This window comes from Psittacula echo (genome assembly GCF_963264785.1).
Source record: "Psittacula echo genome assembly, chromosome: 11".
Lineage (NCBI taxonomy): Eukaryota > Metazoa > Chordata > Aves > Psittaciformes > Psittacidae > Psittacula > Psittacula echo.
The window spans coordinates 9,148,326-9,170,808 of NC_137746.1; the positions used below are offsets into that span (position 1 = coordinate 9,148,326).

At 54.6% G+C, this 22,483-nt stretch overlaps 5 protein-coding genes across 11 annotated transcripts; 2 read left to right on the forward strand and 3 right to left on the reverse strand.

Moving 5' to 3' along the window:
• Positions 1–225: 225 nt before the first annotated feature.
• KIAA1191 lies at positions 226–7,777 on the reverse strand. Of its 2 annotated transcripts, XM_080626838.1 has the most exons (7): positions 7,624–7,777; positions 7,356–7,546; positions 5,958–6,084; positions 4,288–4,412; positions 2,933–3,039; positions 2,493–2,629; positions 226–2,036 (listed from the first exon to the last, which is right to left on the reverse strand). In XM_080626838.1, exons 1-7 carry the CDS (start codon positions 7,649–7,651, stop codon positions 1,828–1,830), a joined length of 924 nt encoding a protein of 307 aa, XP_080482964.1. In that variant the 5' UTR covers positions 7,652–7,777; the 3' UTR covers positions 226–1,827. The 2 variants fall into 2 exon arrangements, with proteins under 2 accessions (XP_080482964.1, XP_080482965.1); XM_080626839.1 differs by lacking the exons at positions 7,356–7,546; positions 7,624–7,777 and adding an exon at positions 7,194–7,336.
• Positions 7,778–8,457: 680 nt separating this feature from the next.
• ARL10 (ARF like GTPase 10) lies at positions 8,458–10,895 on the forward strand. Its single transcript, XM_080627257.1, has 4 exons — positions 8,458–8,779; positions 9,343–9,505; positions 9,658–9,833; positions 10,245–10,895. Exons 1-4 carry the CDS (start codon positions 8,603–8,605, stop codon positions 10,566–10,568), a joined length of 840 nt encoding a protein of 279 aa, XP_080483383.1. The 5' UTR covers positions 8,458–8,602; the 3' UTR covers positions 10,569–10,895.
• A 509-nt stretch (positions 10,896–11,404) lies between these two features.
• Positions 11,405–13,885, reverse strand: NOP16 (NOP16 nucleolar protein). 2 transcript variants are annotated; one of them, XM_080627144.1, is made up of 5 exons: positions 13,756–13,885; positions 13,467–13,581; positions 12,725–12,794; positions 11,974–12,080; positions 11,405–11,716 (listed from the first exon to the last, which is right to left on the reverse strand). In XM_080627144.1, exons 1-5 carry the CDS (start codon positions 13,860–13,862, stop codon positions 11,573–11,575), a joined length of 543 nt encoding a protein of 180 aa, XP_080483270.1. In that variant the 5' UTR covers positions 13,863–13,885; the 3' UTR covers positions 11,405–11,572. The 2 variants fall into 2 exon arrangements, 1 of the variants encoding a protein (XP_080483270.1); XR_013957802.1 differs by having other exon boundaries at positions 11,607–11,716; positions 11,799–12,080.
• A 163-nt stretch (positions 13,886–14,048) lies between these two features.
• Positions 14,049–15,426, forward strand: HIGD2A (HIG1 hypoxia inducible domain family member 2A). Its single transcript, XM_080627145.1, has 2 exons — positions 14,049–14,189; positions 14,355–15,426. Exons 1-2 carry the CDS (start codon positions 14,072–14,074, stop codon positions 14,519–14,521), a joined length of 285 nt encoding a protein of 94 aa, XP_080483271.1. The 5' UTR covers positions 14,049–14,071; the 3' UTR covers positions 14,522–15,426.
• A 13-nt stretch (positions 15,427–15,439) lies between these two features.
• CLTB (clathrin light chain B) lies at positions 15,440–22,451 on the reverse strand. Of its 5 annotated transcripts, none has more exons than XR_013957801.1 (6): positions 22,177–22,451; positions 20,585–20,631; positions 19,387–19,504; positions 18,990–19,101; positions 17,740–18,049; positions 15,440–16,757 (listed from the first exon to the last, which is right to left on the reverse strand). XR_013957801.1 is itself a non-coding variant. In XM_080627142.1 (6 exons), the coding sequence occupies exons 1-6, from the start codon at positions 22,358–22,360 to the stop codon at positions 17,878–17,880; spliced, it is 687 nt and encodes a 228-aa protein (XP_080483268.1). In that variant the 5' UTR covers positions 22,361–22,451; the 3' UTR covers positions 17,715–17,877. The 5 variants fall into 5 exon arrangements, 4 of the variants coding, with proteins under 4 accessions (XP_080483268.1, XP_080483267.1, XP_080483265.1 ...); XM_080627142.1 differs by lacking the exon at positions 15,440–16,757 and adding an exon at positions 18,538–18,591 and having other exon boundaries at positions 17,715–18,049; XM_080627139.1 differs by lacking the exon at positions 15,440–16,757 and adding an exon at positions 18,223–18,591 and having other exon boundaries at positions 17,925–18,049.
• Between the last annotated feature and the right edge of the window lie 32 nt (positions 22,452–22,483).

Consider the following 22,483-nt stretch of genomic DNA (forward strand, 5'->3'; position numbering starts at 1 on the left):
GATAGCAGCATCAACTGAAAAAGACTTGGACTCTTCCAGAACACCAAAGTGTCTGCAGTGCAGGCAAGCATGCGTGTGATGAAGATGAATATTGAATTCAAATCCATTGCCATCAACTCAAAATACAGCTGAAGTCAGAGAGCAATTAGGCATTTCTACAGGCATTCAAAGGCCATTCAGAGGCAATAGAGGTTGGGAGTGGAACTCTGGTAGAGCTGCTGGACCTCCATTCACAAGGATTTTATTTTTCTTGTTACAAAAAAATCATACACATTAGAGACATGAATACAGACAACAAATAAATTAATGTCAAATGAGACTGATTGCCAAGGTGCAAATGAGTGGTGACAGTGACAACTGCTTGGTTGGGTGGGAGACTTGGAACACAACACATCATCAGTAGTGCTGCTGAAGCTTGAAAGGAATCAGAGCCACGAAACATGCTTCTTCAGAGCAGACAGCAGCCAAGCGAGCCATCCCTGCCTCACCCTCCAGGAGAAATGTTTGGTTTAAGGAGGCAGAATCCACAGAACTCAACAGTTACCAGCTGTTAAGTAACCTCTATAAAATGTCCAGAATCTTCCAGTACCAGATGCAAGGCTGCTGCTGCCACCTCACCACTATGGAAAGCCTGCTGCTGGCTGAGGCAGCTCTGCAACATAATCATGAGATCAAGAGGAGACCCATTTGCTACAGGACAGGTGAAGATTAGACCAACACTACCTCTAATGCTTAAGGAATTAGATGGTAGCCAGAAGTTCCTGCCACTTCTCAGAAAAATCAAGCACTGGCTGTTCCCAGTAACTGGTGCTGACTAGACCAAAATTTACATACAGCTGTACCACAGCAGGGAGGAATGTTTAGCCTTGATCTGCTCCCCCAATCCTGCAAAATGCATTTAATGCTGATGAAGCAAAAAACCTAATTGAGAAGTGTCCCAGACCTACACAATTCAGATAAGATGCTAGGGGAAAAAAACCACAGCAAACAAATCAAGCAGCAGCCAGATTGCCAGAACATCTGCAGGTCTGTTGTCTAGGGCAGGACAGTGCTGGTTCACAGAAAGAAGAGAGGAAGATTACTCAGTTCAAGCCAAACCAGCTCTGGTCATTTCCACCTTTTTGGAAGAACATGAAGAGCTGGAAGAGAAGCAATTCTTCCTTGTTATTGCCAAGCCCCATTAGATTCTGCTCCCTGTCTTTCTAGTAATTCCATCTTAGAATGGTCACTGTTCCACTTTTCCTTAAAAAAAATAAAATCCAAGGACAAGGAATTATGAGGTGTCAAACTGTAAGGTCACACTGGATAGTAAAGGGAGCACCACATCTAGAACTGACCTCCACATTCCCAGAGCAACTTCCTCCTGGCAGTTAATGGTCCAGTTTTTAGTCTTTGATTGTTTCCATCATTTTCTGCTGGTGTTCTGCACGTCACACAGAACCACAGTCCTCCCAAGGGTACTTCAGCACTGAGCAGGACAAGACAATCAGACTACACGCAGCCAAGCCAGCCTGCTTGCACATCACATGCAGCACTGTCCTACAACATGATTCCAGGTTTTAATGCAGTGTAGTGTACCAGAAAGCACAGCTAGGGCAGTCTAGCAGACCAAACTGGTGCAGCACAGCAGACAGGATGGTTTACACTGGTTTTGTACTAGTGCAGAGGTTTTTCCAAGACTGGCTTTAGGAGGACATTCATAACTGTGCCCTCTTCTGAGATGAAGAGCTGGAAGGGAAGCTTTCCTATTTTACTGCAGCACAATCGGACAGGGAAGCAGAGCCTAAGACACCCTGTAGGATGCTAAAGACACCAGAAGCATTCTTCCTAGAACCCAGTGGGAGCCAGCACATTCAGATCCCGAGGTTTGATATTATGGGACCGTGGAGATTGTTTCCTCCCTTCTGTGACTGAAGTGTCCATTTTGGGTGGCTTGAAGGTGACTGGATCTTCTGACATCCTAGTAGCCTGAGCACGCATCAGCTCCATTGGGGATGGCTTCTGGGCACCCTTATAGGACTGGATGGTAAATCCTCCTGATAAGGAAAATAAACCACAGTAAATAAGAGCTAGGAAAACTAGCCAAGTCCTTTTTTCCACTGCTGCCAGGAGTGAACAGTGTCACTGATGCTCAACACTGCAGAAAGCCTATGCAAGACCCAGCAGCTTCAGGTCATCTAAAGCTTATCCCACATCAGTGGCTGACACTTCCAGTTCTGGTTCCACCAGAGAGCAGAGTAAAAAGCTGCCACCTTCACACCCTGCCCTTCCACTGCAGCTCAGTGCAAGTTATTTCTGCTTTCAGGTAAAACCTATACCAAGGATCTAACTGCCTTATATGTAAGCACAGAAATGACACAAATAGCACATTCACAAAGTGGTCCTAGAAAGTAGCAAGACAAGCAGGATAAGGCTCCAGAAACAGACAGCAAGTTTGTTATATGACAGTTCTCCCCTAGCTCTTGCCACACAGGAGATTTTAGAGGGCATACCTGGATCATTGGTGGATTTTTGGATGGTTTTGGGTCCAAAAAAGCTCCATCTTTCAGACGGCAATTTGTCCCCACCAGTTTCCATGGTAAAGTCTAGACCAGTTAGAGAAGTAGAGCTTCCCTGACTAAACCAACTCCTAGGAAAAAATTATTGAGGTGTATAAAACACAAGAATACTTCAAGTGGCCCCTCTGTGCCAGGAACTTCACAGGCAGTTATCAAGTTGCAATTTAAACAATCTTAATAGCTTTGTTACCACCCCAGGACGAAGATACATATGTGCAAGTTCAGCAAGCTTTCAGATCTATCCAACACAAATCCCCAGCAGGCTCTGAATTTCACCCTTTAGTCCCTCACTGGACAAGGTTATTTGTAGCAGCTCCCACCTCAGCAGCCTGCAGGAAACCAAAGGAGGCAGCGGTCTGCCAGGAAGAGAGTACCTGTTTTTACGCCTGGGAGAAGACTGGGGAGTGCTGCTTGGAGTGGACTGAGCAGAAGAACTCTGCTTGTCATCTTTTGTCATCTCTCCGTTCTGCATTTTTAGCTTCTGTTCAGAGAAATGCAGAAGGAACAGAGCTTAAATACAACACATAAGGAACAGCCGATTTTGTTGTCAAACTGCACAGCTGTTTGTATCACAGGTGATTAAGGATTTGTCACTTTACCCAAAGCCACACCCAGTACTTGCAAACACCCCTTAAGCTTCTTTCCACGCAAGACCTAAGCATTTTGGAAGTCCACTATGCTCAAAAAACATCCTCCAAGCTAGAGGAAGTAAAACAACACCTACAGCTCACTCCAGTTCAGAGGCAACAACAGTAATGTGCTGCTTCAATACCAGCACTAACAGGGAAGCTGCAGACGTAGCAGACCTAGTTTCATCCCATCAGCTCAGCTCCCTGGTAGCAAGTCGAAATACCACAGCAATCATCTGTCTCCTGGAATTTTCAGAGCAACAAAGCTTTCAGTCCCACAAGTTCTCTAATGGAGGTGAGACCAGACCTTGTACAGAACATAGAAGGTGTAGGAGCACTAAACCCTAAGAAGTAAACCCCATACAAGGGGATGGAAACACTGCTCTAGAACACTGCACTTAACTGCATTTGAAGAGCACAGTTAAAATAAACAGGAACTAGGTGTACGCAAACCAGGTTATTGCAAGTCCTACAGTACAAACTGAACTTTGAAGAAGTCACTTGAAGGGCAGTTATAGTTCACCAACCACACGGGCACCTTCTCAGGATGTTTTCTGTGCCTATCCAAGCCACACTAATGTAGTTCAACACTTACTGAAACTTTGACCTTGTGGGAGTACACTAGAACAGTTCACTATTAAACTCCAACTGCAAGATTATTGTGGGTGACTGAGCTCATCAGAAACATGTTCATTCAAGCCCTTTTATTTGCAGTCAGAAACAAGCCCCATTTCATTTGCTGACTTCCACCTCAGAAACACAGGCTTTACAAGTTCTCTTGGGACAAACAGTTCAACAGTCAACTGCCAGGCACCAAAGGCACAGAAAGAAATTATATTCTGTGTAAGGATGTCCCCACTTGAAAGATGACTGTGATAGTCTGATATATTTGTGGAATACAACTATCTTCAAGTTTCAAAGCTATAAAGGCTAATGCTAACTTTAAAATAAAAGTGGGTAACCTTTTGTACACAATCAGCTAAAAGCCTTCAGAGGAAGCAGTTTAACGAGAGCAACATACTCCAACATTTCCACCACCAAGCATGTGTTAAGGTAGTACACAACCCGCACAGAAAAAGCCAATGCAAAACAAGCCTTACATGGACTGCCTCAGCCACTCGATGATACTTGGTCTCCTCAGTAGTGAGGCCTTTGTGGGGGGTGTAGCCAGCTTCCCTCAGCCCTGCCTGCTGCTCAAAGCGCTGGATGCTCTCCTGAGTCTGCTCTGGAACAGACAAAAGCACATATTCAAACACAAATGCCACAACAAACAGTTCTAACAAAGGCAACTTCAGCAACCAAACGCAAGACTTTTTTCATCATTTGTACCTACACATTGTGATGAACTGATAGAGGCAGCAAGATGAAACTCTGGAGATTCTGACTTGAAAACTATCCTGAGTCATAAGGCTAAGTCAGATGAACAGTGACTTGTCCCAGATCACCAGCTGTATTACAAATGCAACACCTGTAATTATATCCATCTTGCCAAGAAGCTGCATCACTCCCAATCACAACTTCCTAAATCTAGGAGACCCCCAATAAGCTGGTCATTTGAAGTGGCCTTTTAGATTCAAGGGATTTTTTTTGACAAAAAAAGATGAAGTCTTCTGAAGGTCTGCCCACACCAGCTAACTGACAATCACAGCCTTGCAGAACAGTTGGGAAGGATTCCCAGGGGTTCTAGATTAGGTAAAATAAGCTATTTCAGCCAAATACAGAGCCAGCATCCAATACAGTGATATCAACTAAGAAAAAAGTCAAAAGGAATTCAAGCACAAAGATCACTGGAGAAGCCCAGTGTCTCCTTTAAAACAGGCAACACTTCCCATGTTAATGTTATTTACAGGGACAGTGAACTGCATATGAGGAATCCAGAGGACTTTATTTCCAATCTGTGATTGAAGTTAGCACCTGGAAGGTGTAGGCTGGAGCTTCTGACTTCTCACTGCATGAGAACATTTTTAGGCCATTATTGTTTTAGCCAGATTAGCATTTTAGCAGTAGACTAGAATAGAAGCTGCTTTCCAGAAGGAAGTCTATATTCCTGGGTGTTATTTTCTGGTGTTGGCTATTTTTGAGCCAAGACTTAAAGAAGTGCAGATGTACAGCTATTCCAAAATGCTGGTCTGAAAAGCCTAGAAGTCCTTGGAAGCATTGCTTGGAAGAAAAGATGAAGCTGAGATCCCAGCTGCTAGAAGAAGAGGCATTAGTGACAGATTAACTCTTGAATAATTCCTCTTGTTGCAAACTGACCCAATTTCATTTTAAAGCATCTTTATTTACGAGTTTGGGGGCTTTTTAAAGCAAGACAGCAGCTGCTGCTATTAACTACCAGAAATGCCAGCAAGTGCCTCATTAGCACAGCATGTCAGCTTTCCACACCAATTTGGTTAATTTTAAAGCTCTACCTGTCATCCAAAAATAGCAAGTTAATAAGCAAACAGCTAGTAGTAGCAGTAGCAGCAGCAGCCACCTCAGCAACAAGATGGCATGGACTGCAGTGTCCTATCAGCAGATAACATACCCTGCACCCCTCCCTTATCACCCACCTCCACCACCTGGAAACAGAGGCAGTAAAAGTGTGGCTTATTCCCTAGTTCCTTCTAGAAGCACCCTCCAAAAACCCTCATACAGCTCAAGCACAGAGTCAGTTTGAACCCACCAGATGTCCAGGAACTCTGGTAGTTACCTTGAGGCATTACCAAGCCAGAGCATGCTCAAGTGCTCACAGCCCATTAGCCACCACATTAGAGGTGAGAGTTCTTACTTGTAATGAGAGAGTTCATGATGATGTGAGTGGCCTTGGCCTTCACCACAGGTACCTTGTTCACACTTTCAGTGGATGATGATGGCGTTATGACGGATGCATTCATGTTAGCATCCCCCTCCTCAATCTGTGGGGAAGCAGCAGGGTATAGTTTAAGATGAGAAAGTATTTCAGCACCTTTCCAGGACACATCTCTACTTAAATGAAACACAAGGCCAAGCTGCTCTAGCAGCTAGCCTTCATCCCTTGGAATAAACCCATACACTGTTCTCACTACAGCTGGGAAATGTTTAGAGCTTGAACCTTGTAATTCTTAGCAATGAACAAGAACTTGCATCCAGTACTCAGAAACATGCAGTGCTTGGGGCCAACAAGTTGATAGTCTAAGCACAAAAGGTCAACAGGAAAGAAACCAGCACATATCTACTTCCATTCCCATAACTGCAAATTGGACTTCAAGGTCAACTGGGCAAGAGCACCCTTCCAGAGGCAGCTCAGAAACAAGCTATTTACAGAACAGCAGGCACACAGACTAGAGGCTGGTGTTTAGACCTTGCTTTGCACCTCATTCCTTTTATCAGTTCCCTGTTCAGTGTACCCAGCAGTTATAGCTCTACCACTGACCACAAGACCCAGGCAACAAAGACCAGACAATGAATGCTACAAGAAATCATGTGAAACGCAGAAATCTTCCTCTTAGCACAGGAGTCACCATTCCCTAAACGGACAATTTGCTTTTTGTGCCAAACCACAACTTCAGGTTTCCAAGAGATTTTTTTTTGTTTTTTCAAATAAGGTGAAAATCTGAGGTTAAGCTCTGAGGGATACAAAGTTACCTGCTTCCATTCAACCACAGTCAGTGCCACTTCAAACTGGGAAAACAGCCTCTAAATTTTAAAGAGCTGTACTCAAAGCCCTCCCACAGTCATTTGGTACAACAGTTTGGGTTGGAAGGCACCTTCAACGACTGTCTGGTTTAGCCCTCCCTGCAGGGTGGGACATCTTAAACTAGAGCAGGTTGCTCAAACCAAAGCCCCACCTCACTTTTAACACTTCCAGAGATGGGGCATCCACAGCTTCTCTGGACAATCTGTCCCGTGCCTCACCACCCTCTGCATGAGGAATTTACAGCCAGCCCAGATCTACCCCTTCGTCCTGGTTTCAGCGCACAGCTTTAAGCCCATAAACACCTCCCGTAGAGAGGGGACTCCCCAAACAGGCCCATCCCAACCGTACCGCAGTGCTCCCATAACAGAGACAGACCGCAAAGCCGGGCTCCTGTCCCCAGCGCCTCCGGGGCTCTGCTGCCGAGGGCGGGGGCATCTCCCCCAGGGCGGTGCCGCGCCACCGGCACCGGGAGGGCTGCCAAGGCCACCGCAGCAACCGCCCGTCCTGTACCTTCGAGAGCTCCTGGTACTTGCGCTCGGGGATGACCGGCTGCTTCCAGAGGACGTTGGCGCACAGGTCGGCGGGCGGCGGCGTCATGGGCGCCGTGTCCTCCAAGCCCTCGTCGTAGCTGAAGGCCCGCCGCGGCACACCGACAGGCAGCGACATCTTGCCCGGGCGGGGGCCGCCGCCCTGCTCCAGCGCTGCGGACAGAGAGGGCAGCGCTCAGCGCCGCCGCGGCCTGCCCAGTCTGGCAGCGAGCACTGAAGGGTAGGCTTACCGGGAGTGTCCGGCTGCCGCGCACTCATGACGGCGGTTCGGCTTAGGCTAGCGAGGCTCGGCGGGGTGTGGTGGGGCAGGGACCGGCGGCGCCATGGCGAGGCCGGCAGGGAAGGCACCGGCGCGATACCGGTACGACAGCGGCACCAGAGCGGAGGAACCGCCCCCCCGGAAGAGAGCTTATAAGGGCGCAGATCTCGCGAGTTTTGGCGGCTGAGCGCGGAGCACGCTGGGAGATGTAGTTCGGGATGAGAGGGGCAGGGCGGGGCTAAACTGACGGGGCGGGACAGAGGATTCCGCACGGCCAGACCGTGCCCGACCCTTGCCCGGTTCCTGCTCGTGACCAGCAGCCCCCGGTCCCTGCCCCGGTCCCTGCCCTACCACGCTCCGGGTCTGCCAGTGAGGCAGCTCGCCCTGCTGGCGGGGTGCTCAGCCCACCCCGGCACCGGCAGCGGGGCTGAGGGCCACGGGAGCCACTCGCGAAGGCTCCAGGGAAGGGCCAGTAGCCGTGGGACCTGGCCCGGCGCGGGGGTGCGTTGCACCACCGGGGTGGACTGAGGACAGGCGAGTCCAGTGAGCAGCGGGTGCATGGCACTGGGCAGGTGTGAGGCCTGGTGGCAGCTCATGTCACAGGCCTGCCCACCCCCTGCCCATTGTCCCTTCTCCCTCCATCCCCACCACCCATCCATCCCTTCATCCATCCCTTCATCCATCCATTCATCCATCCATCCATCCGTCCATCCATCCCTCCATCCCTCCATCCCTTCTTTTCTCTCTCTCTCCCTCCCTCCCTTCCTGCCTCCATCCCCACCATTCATCCATCCATCCATTCACCCACCCACCCACCCATCCAGCCCCCTGAGGTCGGAGCGGCCCCTTTAAGACCGGCGGTGACGTCAGAGGCGGGCACATCTGGCGCGCTGCCCGCGGGCACATCTGGCGGGGGTCACACCGTCGCGGCCGCGCGCTGCTGGTCCCTCATGACTCTATCCAGCGCCCTCCGGGCCCTGACGCTGACCGTCGGGGCCGCCGTGTTCGCCCTCGGCTCCCTCCTCTACATCGCCTGGAAGATCTACTTCTGCGACACCAACAGCGGCACCGACTGGGACGGATGGTGGGAGCAGGACCTGTGGGAGCAAGCCCCCTCCAAAGACGCCGTAAGGAGGGCACGAACCCCCGCCGGTACCCCCGGCCCATCGCGGGTGGGAAGGGCTCAGGGTCGGGATTTCCCGGGCATCCCATACACCGGGATCCTCTCACTGGGATTTCTCCGATGGGGCAGGGCACTGGAATCCCTCCTGGTTCTTCACTTTTCCCCCTGGACCGTGAAGCTGGGGAAGGGCAGGGTCGGGTCTACCGTTGTGCTCCCCAGGCTGGGAAATGTTCTGGATCGACAGCATAATCCACACAGGGCTTGGGAGGGGGGCACAGGGCCTGGATCCCTGCTGGGATCTCATGCTGACATCCCCTGGAGCAGGTCAGACTGGATTCCCCAGGGTATTATTGGGGTACAGCCCTTGGGGTACACTGCTGCAGCCCGTCCTGCCAGGGGAGGGGTCCTCAGCTTGAACAGCCAGTGGAGCCCATCAGGATGGAGGGGAGCGTGAGAGGCCAGCAGGACCTCTTGCTCTGGGCTCATCGCTCAACCAGCCCATAACCATGCGGCTGCGGGTACTAGGACCTGCTCCCACCCACCCAACACCCTCCTGTACCCCCTCAGCTGGACTGGCAGCAAGTGCTGGTGCTGGGGCTGGACGGAGCGGGGAAGAGCAGTGTCCTGCACTACATCTGCAACCAAACGGCCAGGAAGCGCTTCACACCCACCCAGGGCTTCAACTGCACCCAGCTTTCTATTGAGGGGCTGGAAATAGAGCTGCTGGAGGGTAAGGCTGGCCTGGCCCTGCATGGCCTGGAGCATTACCCCCACCTGCAGCATCCCCCCTGCTGACACCAGGCTGGGGGTAAAGAGCATCCAGGGTGACAGGAGGTCTGGTTGATCCCCACACTGGTGCCTGATCCTCTCCATCTCCCGCAGTGGGTGGCAGCCAGAACCTGCGAGCGTACTGGCCCCACTACGTGAGCCATGCCCACGTGCTAGTGTTCGTGGTGGACTCGGCGGACAGGTCTCGCCTGGTGACGGTGCGCCAGGAGCTGCACACACTGCTGGCCATAGAGCCCCAGCTGCCTCTGGTGGTGCTGGCCAATAAGCAGGTTGGTATCCGTCTGTCTGTCTATTCCTACAGATGCCTCTGGGCATGTTTCCAGTGAAATCCCTCCCCAGGGCCCTAAGGGGAAATCCTGATACCCCAAATCCACCAGCTCTTGCAAAATCCGATCTCTTGGGACAGTCTCCTCCAGTTTTCATTGGGAGGCGCAGCTGCAGTTGCCAGCGCCTGGCTAATGAGTTTCAGAACACCCAGGCAGCACATACCAAATCCTGTATGGGAAATACATTTCCAGGCAGTTGACCAAGCGCATGCCTCCTGCTGCTCCCCATTAGCTTGTGCCAAAGTGACTCCAATGCAAGAGGCAGCCCTGCCCGCACGCGATTCCTGCCAGGACCAGGCTGCTGCCAGCTCTGGGCGCTGCTCCCCTCCTGAGCAGACTCTTCTTTCCTCACAGGACAAGAGCGACGCCCTGAGCACGGCAGAGCTGTGGGAGGAGCTGGCCCTGCACACACTCAGCGAGCAGCGGGAGGTCTTCCTGCTGCCCACCAGCGCAACGTGGGACAGCCTGAGCACTGCCAACAGCATCCTCCACGTGAAGAACCTGCTGGTAACACTGCTCTCGCAGACCCTGAGCACTCTGCTGCAGGGGGAGGGCAGCCAACCCCGCCAGTTCAAGGATGAAATCACCCTTGGCATGGAATCACGAGCTCCTGGTGAGCAGGAACGTGCAGCACAGGGCAGTGCCCCACACCTTCACAGCAGCCCTGCAGGACATTAAATGAATGGGGCTGGAGGAGTCCTGCTAGTGCAGTGCACACCAGCAGGAACCACGAGCTCAGGCTGTCCCTTACCAGTGCTGAGCACAGCTCTCAATTCCCCCAACTCTGTACCTAAAGCTCTGTTGAGGAGAGCTGAAGGCAGGCGTTGGGCAGCCCTTCACCCTGAACAGGGGCAAAGATGGGCTGTTTGGTAGGTGCTGCACCCAGCAAGCTTTTGCCCCCCTTGCCTGATCTCCCTCCCTCTCAGCTTCACCGGGTAACAGGGAATGAAGGAAGCCCTGCCTGCAGGCAGGAAGCTGCTGGGTCAGGCCACAGGGTGCTGGGTCCTGGAAAACCAATCATGGAAGCTGGGGAGCACCTTGGGGAAAGGGAGTACGCTCAGCTGATCTCTGCTGGTAAACCTTTTGTACTGTCATTCCTTCCTTTTGTCAATAAAAGAGGTTGACCACTCTGTACTGCCCTCCAGCTCCTTGGCAGGGAAGGGAACTCCCAGCCTCCAGGCAGGAAGGTCACTTGCAGGGGGAGGAAGCAACACATGACCCTGCTTCAACTTCTGCTGCCTACAGGGAAATCAGCAGAGGTTCTAGTGCTGCCTGCACCAGTTGCTGCAGAGGGTGCCATGTGCCCAATGCCCATGTCCCACCATGGCATTGGCAGCTCTCAAACCAGGACTGTGCCAAGCAGGAGCCCATGAGTACGACAGTCACACCACCTTGGAAAAGCAATTTATTTTAACGAGGCAACAGGAGCACTGGCTGCCACGCATAGGGAGTGGCACAGCACAATCAGTCCCAATGCCACAAGCCACAGACAAGAAACTTTCACGCCTGGTTATAACTATTTTTGTTCTAATGAAGGTCCTTCCTCCATCACCAGAGGCTTTGCATAGCTCAGCTTGCAGGCACTGGGGCTGTGACTGTCACCTGTCCATCAGTCTGTGCTCAGCGTAGAAAATGGTTGTGTCAAGCCTGCACTTGCAGGCAAACCTGAGGGAAAAGGGCAGTCACTGCACCTCCATCTTCTCCTGCTTGAGCGATGCAACAAATTCCTTGTACTCCTCGGGATAGAAATTCTTGTACACGTTGATCTTTCTCTTGATCTGCTTGGGAGTATCCTGGTAGTAGTTCTTCTCATCTCGAGCCATTTCCTGAGGCAAAAGAGAGCATAAATCAGAGGGAAGTCCCCAGGAGCAAACACCAAACCAGCCCAGCCACACTCCCAAGACCCACCTAGGCCGGCTGTGATCACTGCCTGACTCAGACAGGGATCTGGCCAAGGTTCCCCTTAACACAGCTCACTGCAACACAGGAGCCAGGACAGAGAGGATTATTGGTTCCCACTCTGTAGAAGATCCAGGAGCGAGCTGCTCTGGGTGCTGCTGGCTCTGAGACAGCCAGTACTGACCTTGTAGTTCTCCCCGTGGTTCTGTATCATGTATCGCACATAGTCAATGAGATCTCGTGAGAGTGTGTTCGACTTCTTCTCGGGCAGACTGGCCTCATATTCCATCTCTAGGCAGAGAACAGAGACACCATGAAGCAGGGGAGGGAAGCAAGCAACATCTCAGAAGTCCCCAGCCTCTCCCCAGGATCAAGCCCTGCTGCAGAAAAGAGGTGGCTTCCCAGCACCATCACGCGGGAAAACAAACAACGGTCCTGAGCACTATGTGCAGGCATCCTGCTCACAGCACAAATGGAACTTTTCTGCCCAGGCTGCAGAGTGTGACTGTTCAGAGCTGCCCAGTCCACCACTGAAACATGCAGGATACTGCAGCCTCAGTTTCTTGCACCCCGGTGCCACAAACCAGCCCGTTTCAGAGTCACAAGAGCCCTCTTGGGGCTGCAAAAAAGGCAGCACAGGACGAAAAGGAAATTCCTGAGCCAGAGGACACACGGGAATGACAGACCTGCTGTCCCAGCTCTCACTCAGCTCCAGCCTGGCTGGGAATCTCCAGCCAACTGTTGCCAGAGGGTTGCTCCTCTACAAGCCTGGAGGAGAAGTAACACCCTTAGGGCATAGCACAGAGATGAGAGATAAAATAACCCAGGGGGCCTTGGGAGAACCCCACAGGCAACAGCAGCAGTTGCCTTTGGGGCTCAGCAGGAAACCACCAGGGCTGGAGGTGCTCCCTGGGGCGGGCAGCAGCAGCACTGACCGTTCAGCACGTAGGGCTTCCGCACTAGTTGCTTTCCTTGGTCTTGTCCATTGCTTTCCATTTCCATCCCCTGTGTTGAATGAGAGAAAAAGCAACTCAAGAAAAGCCCATTTGGGGGAGAGCCATGTCCTGATACATTGCTCCCGAAACTCCAAACCGCTTACCCAATGGCTGCAAGGACAGAGAAATCTCAGCTGGCTTAAGAAAAGTTGTTATTTGCGTCATTAAGCTAGCTCGAGGGCAAGCTTGTCACAGTGTGGACACAGACAAGTGGCAAACAAGGTCACTCCTGTTTATTTTTCACAAGTGTGACGTTTTGTGGGGCCACCTTTTGCCTGGAAGCGTTGCCCACCGGTGCACATGGGCCAGCCTGGTGCTACTGTACACACAAAAGCTTTCTTTGCTATCAGGAGCAACTCGGCTGCCATGTTCCCAACCCCACCTCTCCCTGGCAAGTCTCAGGAGATTGACTGACATCATTTCTAGTGAAGCCCATTATTTATTCTTAAGTCCGTTATTTTTCTGTGACACTGGAGCTTGTTCCCACGCCAGGATCTTGGCAAGAAAACAATATCCATGGATAAGAAACCCATCCACCTACAGAGACCGACCCAGAGCCACCTGACCCGTGCCCAGGGCAGGCTGCTTTTCCCCAGCCAGGCTGCGTGTCCTGGAGGAGGCATCACCTTCCATCCTCCACAAAGGAGCAGCCGCAGCCGATCCCCCCCGCCCATACACTCACCAGCACCTTCTTCTTGGGGATGGGGACGGCCTTGTTGGGATCGCCGGCCAAGCCCATCTCGGCCAGGTTCTGCGCCACCGACTTGGTGGGGTCCCATGCTTGGCGGATGTGCGAGCTGCGTGGGGATAGGCACCGGCATCACGGACTGCGCCCCGCTCCCCACACCCAAGCGTCCCTCAGGCACCCACCGAGACCAGCAGCTCCCCCGGAGCACCCGCACCCGGCCGCCCTGCCCACAGCCCGCAGCCGGGACCCCGCCCCGCATGCGCGCCCGTGCCGCTGCCCTCACCATGCGATGCGCGGGGCGGCGCGGCGGCGGGCGCTGCGGTACAGCCGCTTGCGGTTGAGGTTGTAGGAGTACTTGTGCCGGCGGCTCTTCCCCTTCGCCTTCGGCATGGCTGCTCCACGCTGCTGCCAGCGCCGGGATGGGATGGGCCGCGGGGCACCACAGGAAGTGTAGTCCCATACCTGGTACACCGCCTGTTGGTTTTTCTAGCTAAGGACTACAACACCCAGCATGCCCGCGGGAAGAGTGCTCTCCGTACCGCTTCCTGGCTACGGCGGCCGGGGAGGGTCGCGGTGGTCACCTTCCTGCGGCCGCAGCCATGGCGGCCGATCCTCCTCCGCCGCCGCTGGAACCCATCGTGCTGCCGGTGTTCAGGGAGGAGGGCTTCGGCGACAAGTTCCTGCGCAAGACCCGCGAGAACCCCCTGGTGCCCCTCGGTGAGGGGAGGGTGGGGAGTGGCGGTGTGTGGCTGAGGGAAGGGGAAGGGTCGGCTGGCAGTGGGGGTACTTCACAAGCCGGCAGCGCTCAAGTGCGAGGGGAGGCGTGAGCTGCGCCTCAGAGCCCCTGCCCGCTAAGCATCCCAACATCCTTCCCCTCTGCAGGCTGCTTCTGCACCTTCGGCATCCTGACCTACGGGCTGATCAACTTCAAAAGGGGCAACACCCGCAAGTCTCAGCTGATGATGCGGGCGCGTATCCTGGCCCAGGGCTTAACCTTCGCGGCCCTCCTCGGGGGCATGGCAGTCACAGCCATGAAGTCTAGAAAGTGAAGTTGGGCGAGAGGGGAGCTGCGGGTGTGCTCCTGCCAGCCTGTGCCCAGCTGGATTCGGGCTGCGGATGGAGTTCCTGAGAGACAGTTGTGATGTCCCGGTGGAGCCGGCGCTGGAGAGGCTCTGTGTTCCAGAGCTCTGGAGACTGGCTAATACAACTCTGTGAACAACCTGATGTTTGGGCCGTGGCGTTTTTTGATCCCCTGAGGGTTTGTCCTGCAGCACTGGAGGCTGTGTCTCACTGAGCCTCTCCAGCCCTGTCAGACCTCTCATCCCTGCTTAGTGCTGTCACACTGTTAAAATTGTGTCCTGAGGTCAAGTTGTGTCTTTATTCAGGCAGTGCACCAGCATTGGAGAAATGAGCTGCCCAAGTAGGAAGCTCTGTTTGTGGCCTGGTGCTGCAGGACAGAGTTCATAAGCAGCAGGTGAGTTGTCTGGGGAGAATATGTAATCTGTTGGGTTCCAACCAGTGAGTAATAAAGTGAATTGCAGCGAGATTCTGACTGATACTGGGTGGCAGAGCATGGAGAGGCCAGAGAGTAAACAGTGTAGGAAGAAAAGGGAACAGGCAGAGCAGCCTCACAGCTGCAGTGATGCAAGCAGGACACAAGATGCAGCTCCCGATGAAAACAAGTTGGGAACTAATATTTCCAAAATGGGGACTTGCTGCATTCCCTGGGTCCTGCTGCTGCTTTTGCTAGGGAGTCAGTTCCTGCATGGCTCAGTGCTTCACGTGAGCTGGAAGCTGAGCTAGAGGGAGGTGCACTCCCTGCATCGTGACAGACATCGTTTGGATCATACCAGCGGGGTTTGGTGAGCACCAAGACTTTGCTCTCCCATGTCAGGGCTGCAGGGCTGGGAGGACACGGAGCTGTTGGCTCTGTTTGCTCCGTGGCTGCAGCAGCTCATACCTGCAGGGGAAAGGGGCACAGACATCACCAATGTGCTGTGGTGTCTCCCACATTGAGCTGCCTGGGGCGCTTCCAGGCACTGAGTGTCTGCATGTTGGTGCCTGTGCCTTGGCCCTCCCTGTCCTGTGGTGCCTTTGCAGCTTGTGGAGCCCACTGTGCCTTCATGAGCTTCTCAGAGGAGAACCCCACCTCTGGGTGAGGAGGAACCCGCTTCTGCCTGCAAACAAGCAGGGACAGAAGGGAACACTCTTGCCCACCAGAGCCGACTTAGAGGTGTGAGGGTGGGCAAACGAGCTATTGCCAGCACTGAGCAGGGTGAACCAGTGAACCCCACCAGGGAGCTCTGTGCTTTGCCTGCTCAGCATGTCTTCCCCAGAAGCTGTGTTTGGCTGGCTCACTGGCACTGGCACTCACCAACCCAGCCAGCTTAGGGCAGGGCTGTGGGAGGCACCAGGTGGTCAGATCTGTGAGCACAATCCCTTGGCAACCTGGGTAAGGTTGGCTGCCACTGCCTCTGCTCCAGCCCAGCACAAACCATCTGGTCCTTCACCTTGCTCCTGTCTCTTCCTGTACGATGTGGTTTTCCTCCCACCCTGTCCTTTCCACAGGAGGCTTCTGTGGGGCTGTGTGTTCTCCTAAGCACACACATGTGTGTTGCTGAAGCAGAAAGATGACAGTGCCCTGTAGGACTGGAGATGTGGGTTTATTGTAACAGGTAATTCAAACAGTCACAGATACCAAAGCCAGGGGGATGTAGAAGAGCTGTGGGCATGGCTCCCCGGGAGCTGGCTGCCCTGCCTCACATGGGGGCACAGCTGTTGGGAGGGCTGGTAGGACAGAGCATGGCAGGGAGACTGCTTCACTTCCCTCTGCTCTGCAGTGAGAGGCAGAGGCAGACAGCCAAGCCCCAAGATACCCTGTACCAGTGTCCCATCCTGCACCACAGCAGAGCTGCCTATGCATGCTGGAGCACAGTGGGACAGAGTAGGAGCAACAGCCCTATAGACAAGGGGCACAATCCCAGCACATAGTGACACCCAAGTGACTCTCCACACACCCAGTCCCCTTTCCAGCTCACTGCTGAGCCTATGCCCCTGAGGCAGGGGTGCCTGGTCACCCCTAAAGAGGTGACCTTCCTGACTCCATAGCTGCAGGGCAGGAGAGTTTTGTGTACTTGCTGTTCGGCTGGCAGGGCTCTGCAGTGATGCTCAAGCAAATGTTTTGTGGGCTCTGCTCCATGTCACGGGTCTGTCCTTCTCCTGCTAGCTGGAAGTTTTGCAGGTTTCCAGAGCTGGGCCTCCAAGCTGGAGGGGCTGGTGCTCACCCTGCCAAGCAGAGGAGAGAAACTGGGTGTTCAGGCCAGAAAGTGTCTTGTGGGGTGAGGAGTGGGACTGAGGCATCTCCCTATGCTGCCTTAGGTGTATAAATCCAGCAGGGGCCAAAGAGAAGCCAGAAAGCAGCTGCAGACAGAAGTGCAGGTTGTTCTCCAGGGACAGTACAAGCACCAGAACTCTGCCCAATCCTGCTCTGGGTCTCTGGATTAGGGAAGTGGGGGTTCAACCTTCCTACCTCCTTCCTTGCAACCACACAGCCTCCATCTCCCATCCCAGTATCTGGGGGAGGAGCAGAGCCAAGGGTCCCAAAGCCTAGCACCCACATTCCCAACTGCTAGTGGCTTTGCTGGAGAGACAGAAAACATCCCATCCACTCACCCCATACCATCTCAGTGCCCTGCAACACCTCAAACTGGCACCAGCAACCCCACAGGATAGATGGGACACAGACACTGCAACTGCTGCTTGGAGCCCCACCAGCTTTTTGGGACACAGAGCCAGGCTGGGGAGGTTCTGCTGGGCTTGGGGCCTTCCTGGCCCAGCCTGGGTGCCTGCACTCACATTTCTCAGCCCAGCAGCATCACACTGCAGCCATGCTCCTGCAGCACTTAGCAGTGCAGAGCTGAGTAAGGGCTGTTCCTCCACCTTCCCACACCAGCTCTGCTCTAAACCCCTGGGAAAGGCAGGTGACAACCCTGGGGTCCCACTGGGATCACTGCCTGGGTCCCAGGGTCAGACACAGGGCTGCCATGCCTGGAGCTGCTCCAGGAGAGCCGCAGGTGGGTTTATTCCCAGTGCAGGGGTGAGGAGGGGAACATCAGGGGAATGTTCCCCCTCTCACTCAGCCAGGCCTCTGGGCACAACCTCAGCCCAGGCTAGGGGCTCCCCCGCTGTAACTCAGCTCTGCCACCCAGTGTCGTTCCCGGGGAAATGCCACAGTGTAATAAATAGGTGTAAAAAGAGACCGATGCACCTTTTAAGCAAAGGAAAACCATGGGGAGAGTTACAACCAGTGACTCGAGCACAGCCGGGAGCAGGCAGGATGAGGCCCCTCTTTGGGCTCGGTGAGCCCAGCCCTGCCCGTCTGTGCTCCAGCTGTGCCAGGCAGCAGCTAACGGGACAGGGGTGTCTGTTTGAGGGAGATGAGCACCGAGCGCATCCGTGAGACATCCTTGCTCTGCTTGCTGCTCTTGGGATTGAAATCACAGAGCTGGGCCACCTTCTCCCATTCGGAGCCAGGGGTTTCCTCCTTGGACTCCTTCAGGAATGCTTCCTCCGAGGCCCTGCAGAGACATGGGGGGTTGTTACTGGCAGAACCCTTTCAAAGGAGACCCTCCCCTCTGTCTGGGAACCCCTCATGTCCCTGCTTCCTGTTCCCTTGGTCCAGCTGATGAGCTCAGCATCCTCTGGGATCCAGAGACACATGATGCTCAAGGATGCTGTTGGCTGCACTCACCTAAGACATCATTCATCCAGGGGCACTGGAGTGTCTGCCTGCTCCCAAGACTTCTCCACTCCTAGAGCCATCCCCCAAAAGGCACAAGACCCCAAGCTCTGCCTCTTCAACAGCCCCCACAGAGGCATTTCCAGGAGCTCCACTTGCCTCCTAAGACTCCACCATCTGGAGACAAGGAGACACTCACCTGCACTGTCCTCCCTCTGGGACCTCACCATGGCCCAGTACCTCCCAGCATCCCCCCTTTCCTTGGCTGGGCAGCCCCAGGACCCCCAGACCCCGCGGGGCAGGATATGGTCCGTAAGAGGCACATACACATAACCGATCACATCGGCGTCCGGCTGCTGGTAAAAGGCTTTGTCAGCGATCCTATAGCCCCCGAGGCAGAGACAGAGAGAGAGCGCAGAGCGGACAGGCAGGCAGAGGGTTAGAGAGAGAGAAACACACAGGGGGTTAATGTCCTCCCAGAGAGCGTGACCCACTCACCACAGCTCACACAGCACCAGGACAACCTGCACACACAGTGCCCCAACCCTGCTCCAGGGTGAGGCCCGTGCAGGGGGGGCAGGACACACCAAGATCCCAGTGTGGTCCCAGCCAGAGCAGCTCTGCACAGCCACCGGAGCCACTCACAGCCCCTTGCCTGGCAAAGCTCCATCCCTGCAGGGCTGGGCTCCACTGTGGGGAAGGAGGGCCCCAGACACCCCAGATCTGGCTGCACAGCAGCTCCCATTGCAGCCCTCATGGCCATGCTGACCCCAACATACCTGTTGTTTGCTCGGTTCTTCTCCATCTGCTCATTCTGACGCAGGTTCCACTCCTCCAGGTCCTTCTTGGCCTTCTCACGCCATTCCTGCTCAGTCACCTTCGATGCTGCATCTAAGGCCAGAGCAAGACAGACACCGTTAGCCAAACTGTCATGCACTCATTCTGCTGGGCAGCTCCCCAGCAGGCAAGACAGCTGCAGCTCCCCAGCCTTGTCCCCAGTCCCTAGTACTGTCTGAAAGGCATCACTGCCCCAAGGATAGCAGACCTTTGGCAGGCGCACCCACACAGTGTGGGTCACAAGACACTTCTCTGGGACGCAGCTGAGTTACCTCCAGGTGAGGGATACCACGAGACTCAACTGCCATGAGCGTGGCCACACATGGCCTCAGGTCTCACCGAGCTCCTCCAGGCGCTTCTTCTGCTCCTCCCTCCACTTGCGGATGCTCTCAGGTTCCTGGGTCAGCCGGTCAGCCTTGGCTATGGCTGCGTAGGCATCGGTGGGGCCATTGGACTCCTGCAGGACATGAGCGGCTCACCATCAGCACTAGCTCTTTCCACAGCCACCTCAAAGGACCACTCAGACAAAACAAGATAGGAGGGGAGGGAGAGTGACAGCCTCAGATGTGTGAGACAGTCCCCAAAGCACTCAAACTGCTGTCCCAGCTCCCAGGCCCTGTCACACAGAAACACTTCCCAGCTTTCCCTCCCTGACTTGGTCCTCTCACATCCCCTGGACAGCCATCAGTTTTGTGACATGCTCCTGCCAGTATCAGCCTCCCCTGACCCTGACTTGGGCTGAGGCAGCCCCAGGACTGAGCATTGTTACAGCCTGGCCACAGCAGACAGGGAGAGGCCAATGCCTGGACACCATCCCACAGGGAAGAGCCTCTCTAGCTCCTCTGAGCCCAGCTCCCACCTGGCTCAGTACCTCTCCTAACACCTTGTGCTGGCCAGGATTCCCAACCTGACACCAAGCTCAGCCATGGGATTACAGCTTTACTCCAAGATCCCCAATCTAATTAAGTCTGCCCAGCGTCTGATGTGATTATCACCCCTTAATCTAGGCACGGGCAATGCACATGCCGCACTGCTGGGCACTGAGTGGGGTGAAGGGCTTGTCAAGTGTTGGCACAGCTCCTCCTGTAGCCACCAGAGCTGGGCTTGGGGCTCCCAGAGGGAGCTGAGACATGGGTGGGTGGCCTCCACTAAAAATCCTTGGCCATAGGGCAAGTGGGTTTAATAGGAGATGCTGCTGAGTCAACAAAGCAAGTGTCCCATGGCAGCCCTGTCCTGGCTTTGGCCTCTCCAAGAGAGGCTTCTGGCTGCTTCCAGGAGCTATCAAGGCTAGAGAGATGGGGCACTCCTTAACAGCACAGGCCACCTGCAAATAGATTTGGGGCAGGTCATGGCAGATGGAACCAATCTTCTTTTCAGAGAGGAATGAGAATGGAGCAGCCAGGACACCCCATGAGACACACACCTTTCCAGAGTGATTCTGCATCTGGATAGCAAACTGGGAGCAGAGCAGCAGGGTGTTTGCCCCATACCCACCCAATCCCCCTTAGCACCACTGGGCAAGAGGCTGAGCTCTCACCTGGAAGACATCTCCATTGACAGTGGTTCCTCCATTCTGGAAACCAGCTAGGGAAAAGGGAAGAGAGAAAGACAATTACAACTACAGCAGCTGTAGGTGATCCCAGGTGACCCCAGCTGAAGCAAATCTGTTTCTGGGAGTTTGTACCATTCCCAGCCCAGCATACCTATCCACAACAGCCCCATGGTTTTCTGTCCTTGGTAGGATTCAGCCAGCAAGCACCTCTCTATCTTCTAGACAAACCGCTCTGGGTATTTATATCTTTACAGTGTTTTCACTGGTGTTTTATCTTATCTGAAGATTAGAGAAGCTGTTCCAGGCACAAGGCTGGACACAGGCAGGTGCTTTGACTGTAGAAAGACAACCTCACCAACCCCCAGCTGCAAGCAACTAGGCAGAAGCTGCCAATGGATGGCTCCAGAAGCTATTAGCTGAGTGCCAAGCAGTGAAGGGCTGTGAAGGGATAGCAGCTCTGCCAGGGACAGAGCCCACAGAGACACTGCAGCATGGTCCCCCAGCAGAGGAGGGCATGCATGCATGCTGAGACCCTTGAGAGCCCACTTTGGGTGATGCCCTTGGAATGAGCTGCAAGGTTAGAGCTGGGAATGAGGCACCTCCGACACCCACAGTTGGGGTTCACCCCCATGTGCCCCCCAGCCCCAGAGAACACCGAGAGCTGCACACCCGGGTCACAATGCCAACCCCATGCAGGGGTCTTGCTGCTGAGAGAGAAGAGGCTTTAAGGAGGCTCCAGACCCTGAGCTCTCCCCAGTGATAACCGCAGGCTTCTACCAGCAGGCACAGACAGCCACATGCAGCTCAGACAAGCACCATCCCGACAGTGTTCACCCCCATAGTGCAGCTCTGGCTACACCCAGCTCCAGCCTGTCTGACTGCATTTATCACCATGGCTGTCAACAGCTCTCCAGGCCCGGATCTGCCCCCACAGCCCTCTCTGTGGAGAGGTGAAACACAGCACAGGGAGGCCCTGTGGGCCTTGGTAAGGGGAAGAAGCCAGAGCACTGTGGCAGCAGTGTCCATGTAGACAGCAGACCACCAAGCCCCTAAAGACTAGACATAAGAGATCAGTATTAGCACCTTCTACCTGCAGGGCCTGGAACAGAGATGTTCCCAGTGAAAATGCCTTCCATTCTGCACCCCAAAGTGCTCCCCTCTCTGTGGGGACAGTGATAGGACTGTCATTGCTCCTCAGTTTCACCTAGAAGCCTCTCACATTGCCCTAGCTGGGGCCACTGAGACAAGGAGATAGTCCATCCAACGCAAGCAACCCAGCCTGAGCATATAGGGGAGAAATCAGCCCACAGCCTTCAAGTGCCAGCTCAGGACTCACCCCACATCCTCAATTTTGAGAGGGAACCACAGTATCAAGCACAGGCCCCAGAGAGCTCTTGCTGGGATGCAGGCCTGGCCACTGGGGAGCCCATTCACCCGCCGGGAACGCTGTGCATCCTGCGGGGAACACAGTCCCATGGGGGAGGGTGGTGCAGATGGAGGGATATCCCTGCTCTCCACAGTCCTCCTTTACCCCCTCCGTGCCTACACCCAGGCGGCCCCTGGTCCCTGGCGCTCACCCGGTTCCTGCTGGGCCGCCTGGCCGGTCGGGGCGGTGGCCGACTCGCCGTCGGTCGGCCCGAAGCCCTCGTCGTTCTCGATGCCCGCGATCTCGCTCTCCTGTTGGGCCAGGAAAGCGGCGGCCGGATCCTCCTCGGCGCCGGCCGCCTCAGACGAGGAAAAGAAGCCGAAGTCGTCGGCCATGGCCGGTCCCCCCCGCTCCCGCTGCGCGGCTGGGCTGGGCAGGGCCTTACAGGCACCGGGCGGAGCTGTCACTGCGGCGGCGGGAGGGCCGGCCCTGTGACATCACGGGGGGGCGGGCCCGCC

Coding starts and splice junctions, on each gene's coding strand:
- KIAA1191 (XM_080626838.1), bottom strand. CDS start 7,651: ATGAGTGCGCGGCAGCCGGACACTCCCG. Junction 6,085..7,355: donor AGTACCAGGAGCTCTCGAAG/GTACAGGACGGG, acceptor GCTTCCCCACAG/ATTGAGGAGGGGGATGCTAA. Junction 4,413..5,957: donor CATGAACTCTCTCATTACAA/GTAAGAACTCTC, acceptor TGTCTGTTCCAG/AGCAGACTCAGGAGAGCATC.
- ARL10 (XM_080627257.1), top strand. CDS start 8,603: ATGACTCTATCCAGCGCCCTCCGGGCCCTGACGCTGACCGTCGGGGCC. Junction 8,780..9,342: donor AAGCCCCCTCCAAAGACGCC/GTAAGGAGGGCA, acceptor GTACCCCCTCAG/CTGGACTGGCAGCAAGTGCT. Junction 9,834..10,244: donor TGGTGCTGGCCAATAAGCAG/GTTGGTATCCGT, acceptor CTTTCCTCACAG/GACAAGAGCGACGCCCTGAG.
- NOP16 (XM_080627144.1), bottom strand. CDS start 13,862: ATGCCGAAGGCGAAGGGGAAGAGCCGCCGGCACAAGTACTCCTACAAC. Junction 13,582..13,755: donor GCCGCCCCGCGCATCGCATG/GTGAGGGCAGCG, acceptor ATCCCCACGCAG/CTCGCACATCCGCCAAGCAT. Junction 12,081..12,724: donor GAAGCCCTACGTGCTGAACG/GTCAGTGCTGCT, acceptor TTCTCTGCCTAG/AGATGGAATATGAGGCCAGT.
- HIGD2A (XM_080627145.1), top strand. CDS start 14,072: ATGGCGGCCGATCCTCCTCCGCCGCCGCTGGAACCCATCGTGCTGCCG. Junction 14,190..14,354: donor GAACCCCCTGGTGCCCCTCG/GTGAGGGGAGGG, acceptor TCCCCTCTGCAG/GCTGCTTCTGCACCTTCGGC.
- CLTB (XM_080627139.1), bottom strand. CDS start 22,360: ATGGCCGACGACTTCGGCTTCTTTTCCTCGTCTGAGGCGGCCGGCGCC. Junction 19,505..20,584: donor TCAATGGAGATGTCTTCCAG/GTGAGAGCTCAG, acceptor CATGTCCTGCAG/GAGTCCAATGGCCCCACCGA. Junction 19,102..19,386: donor GAAGCGCCTGGAGGAGCTCG/GTGAGACCTGAG, acceptor CTCTGGCCTTAG/ATGCAGCATCGAAGGTGACT.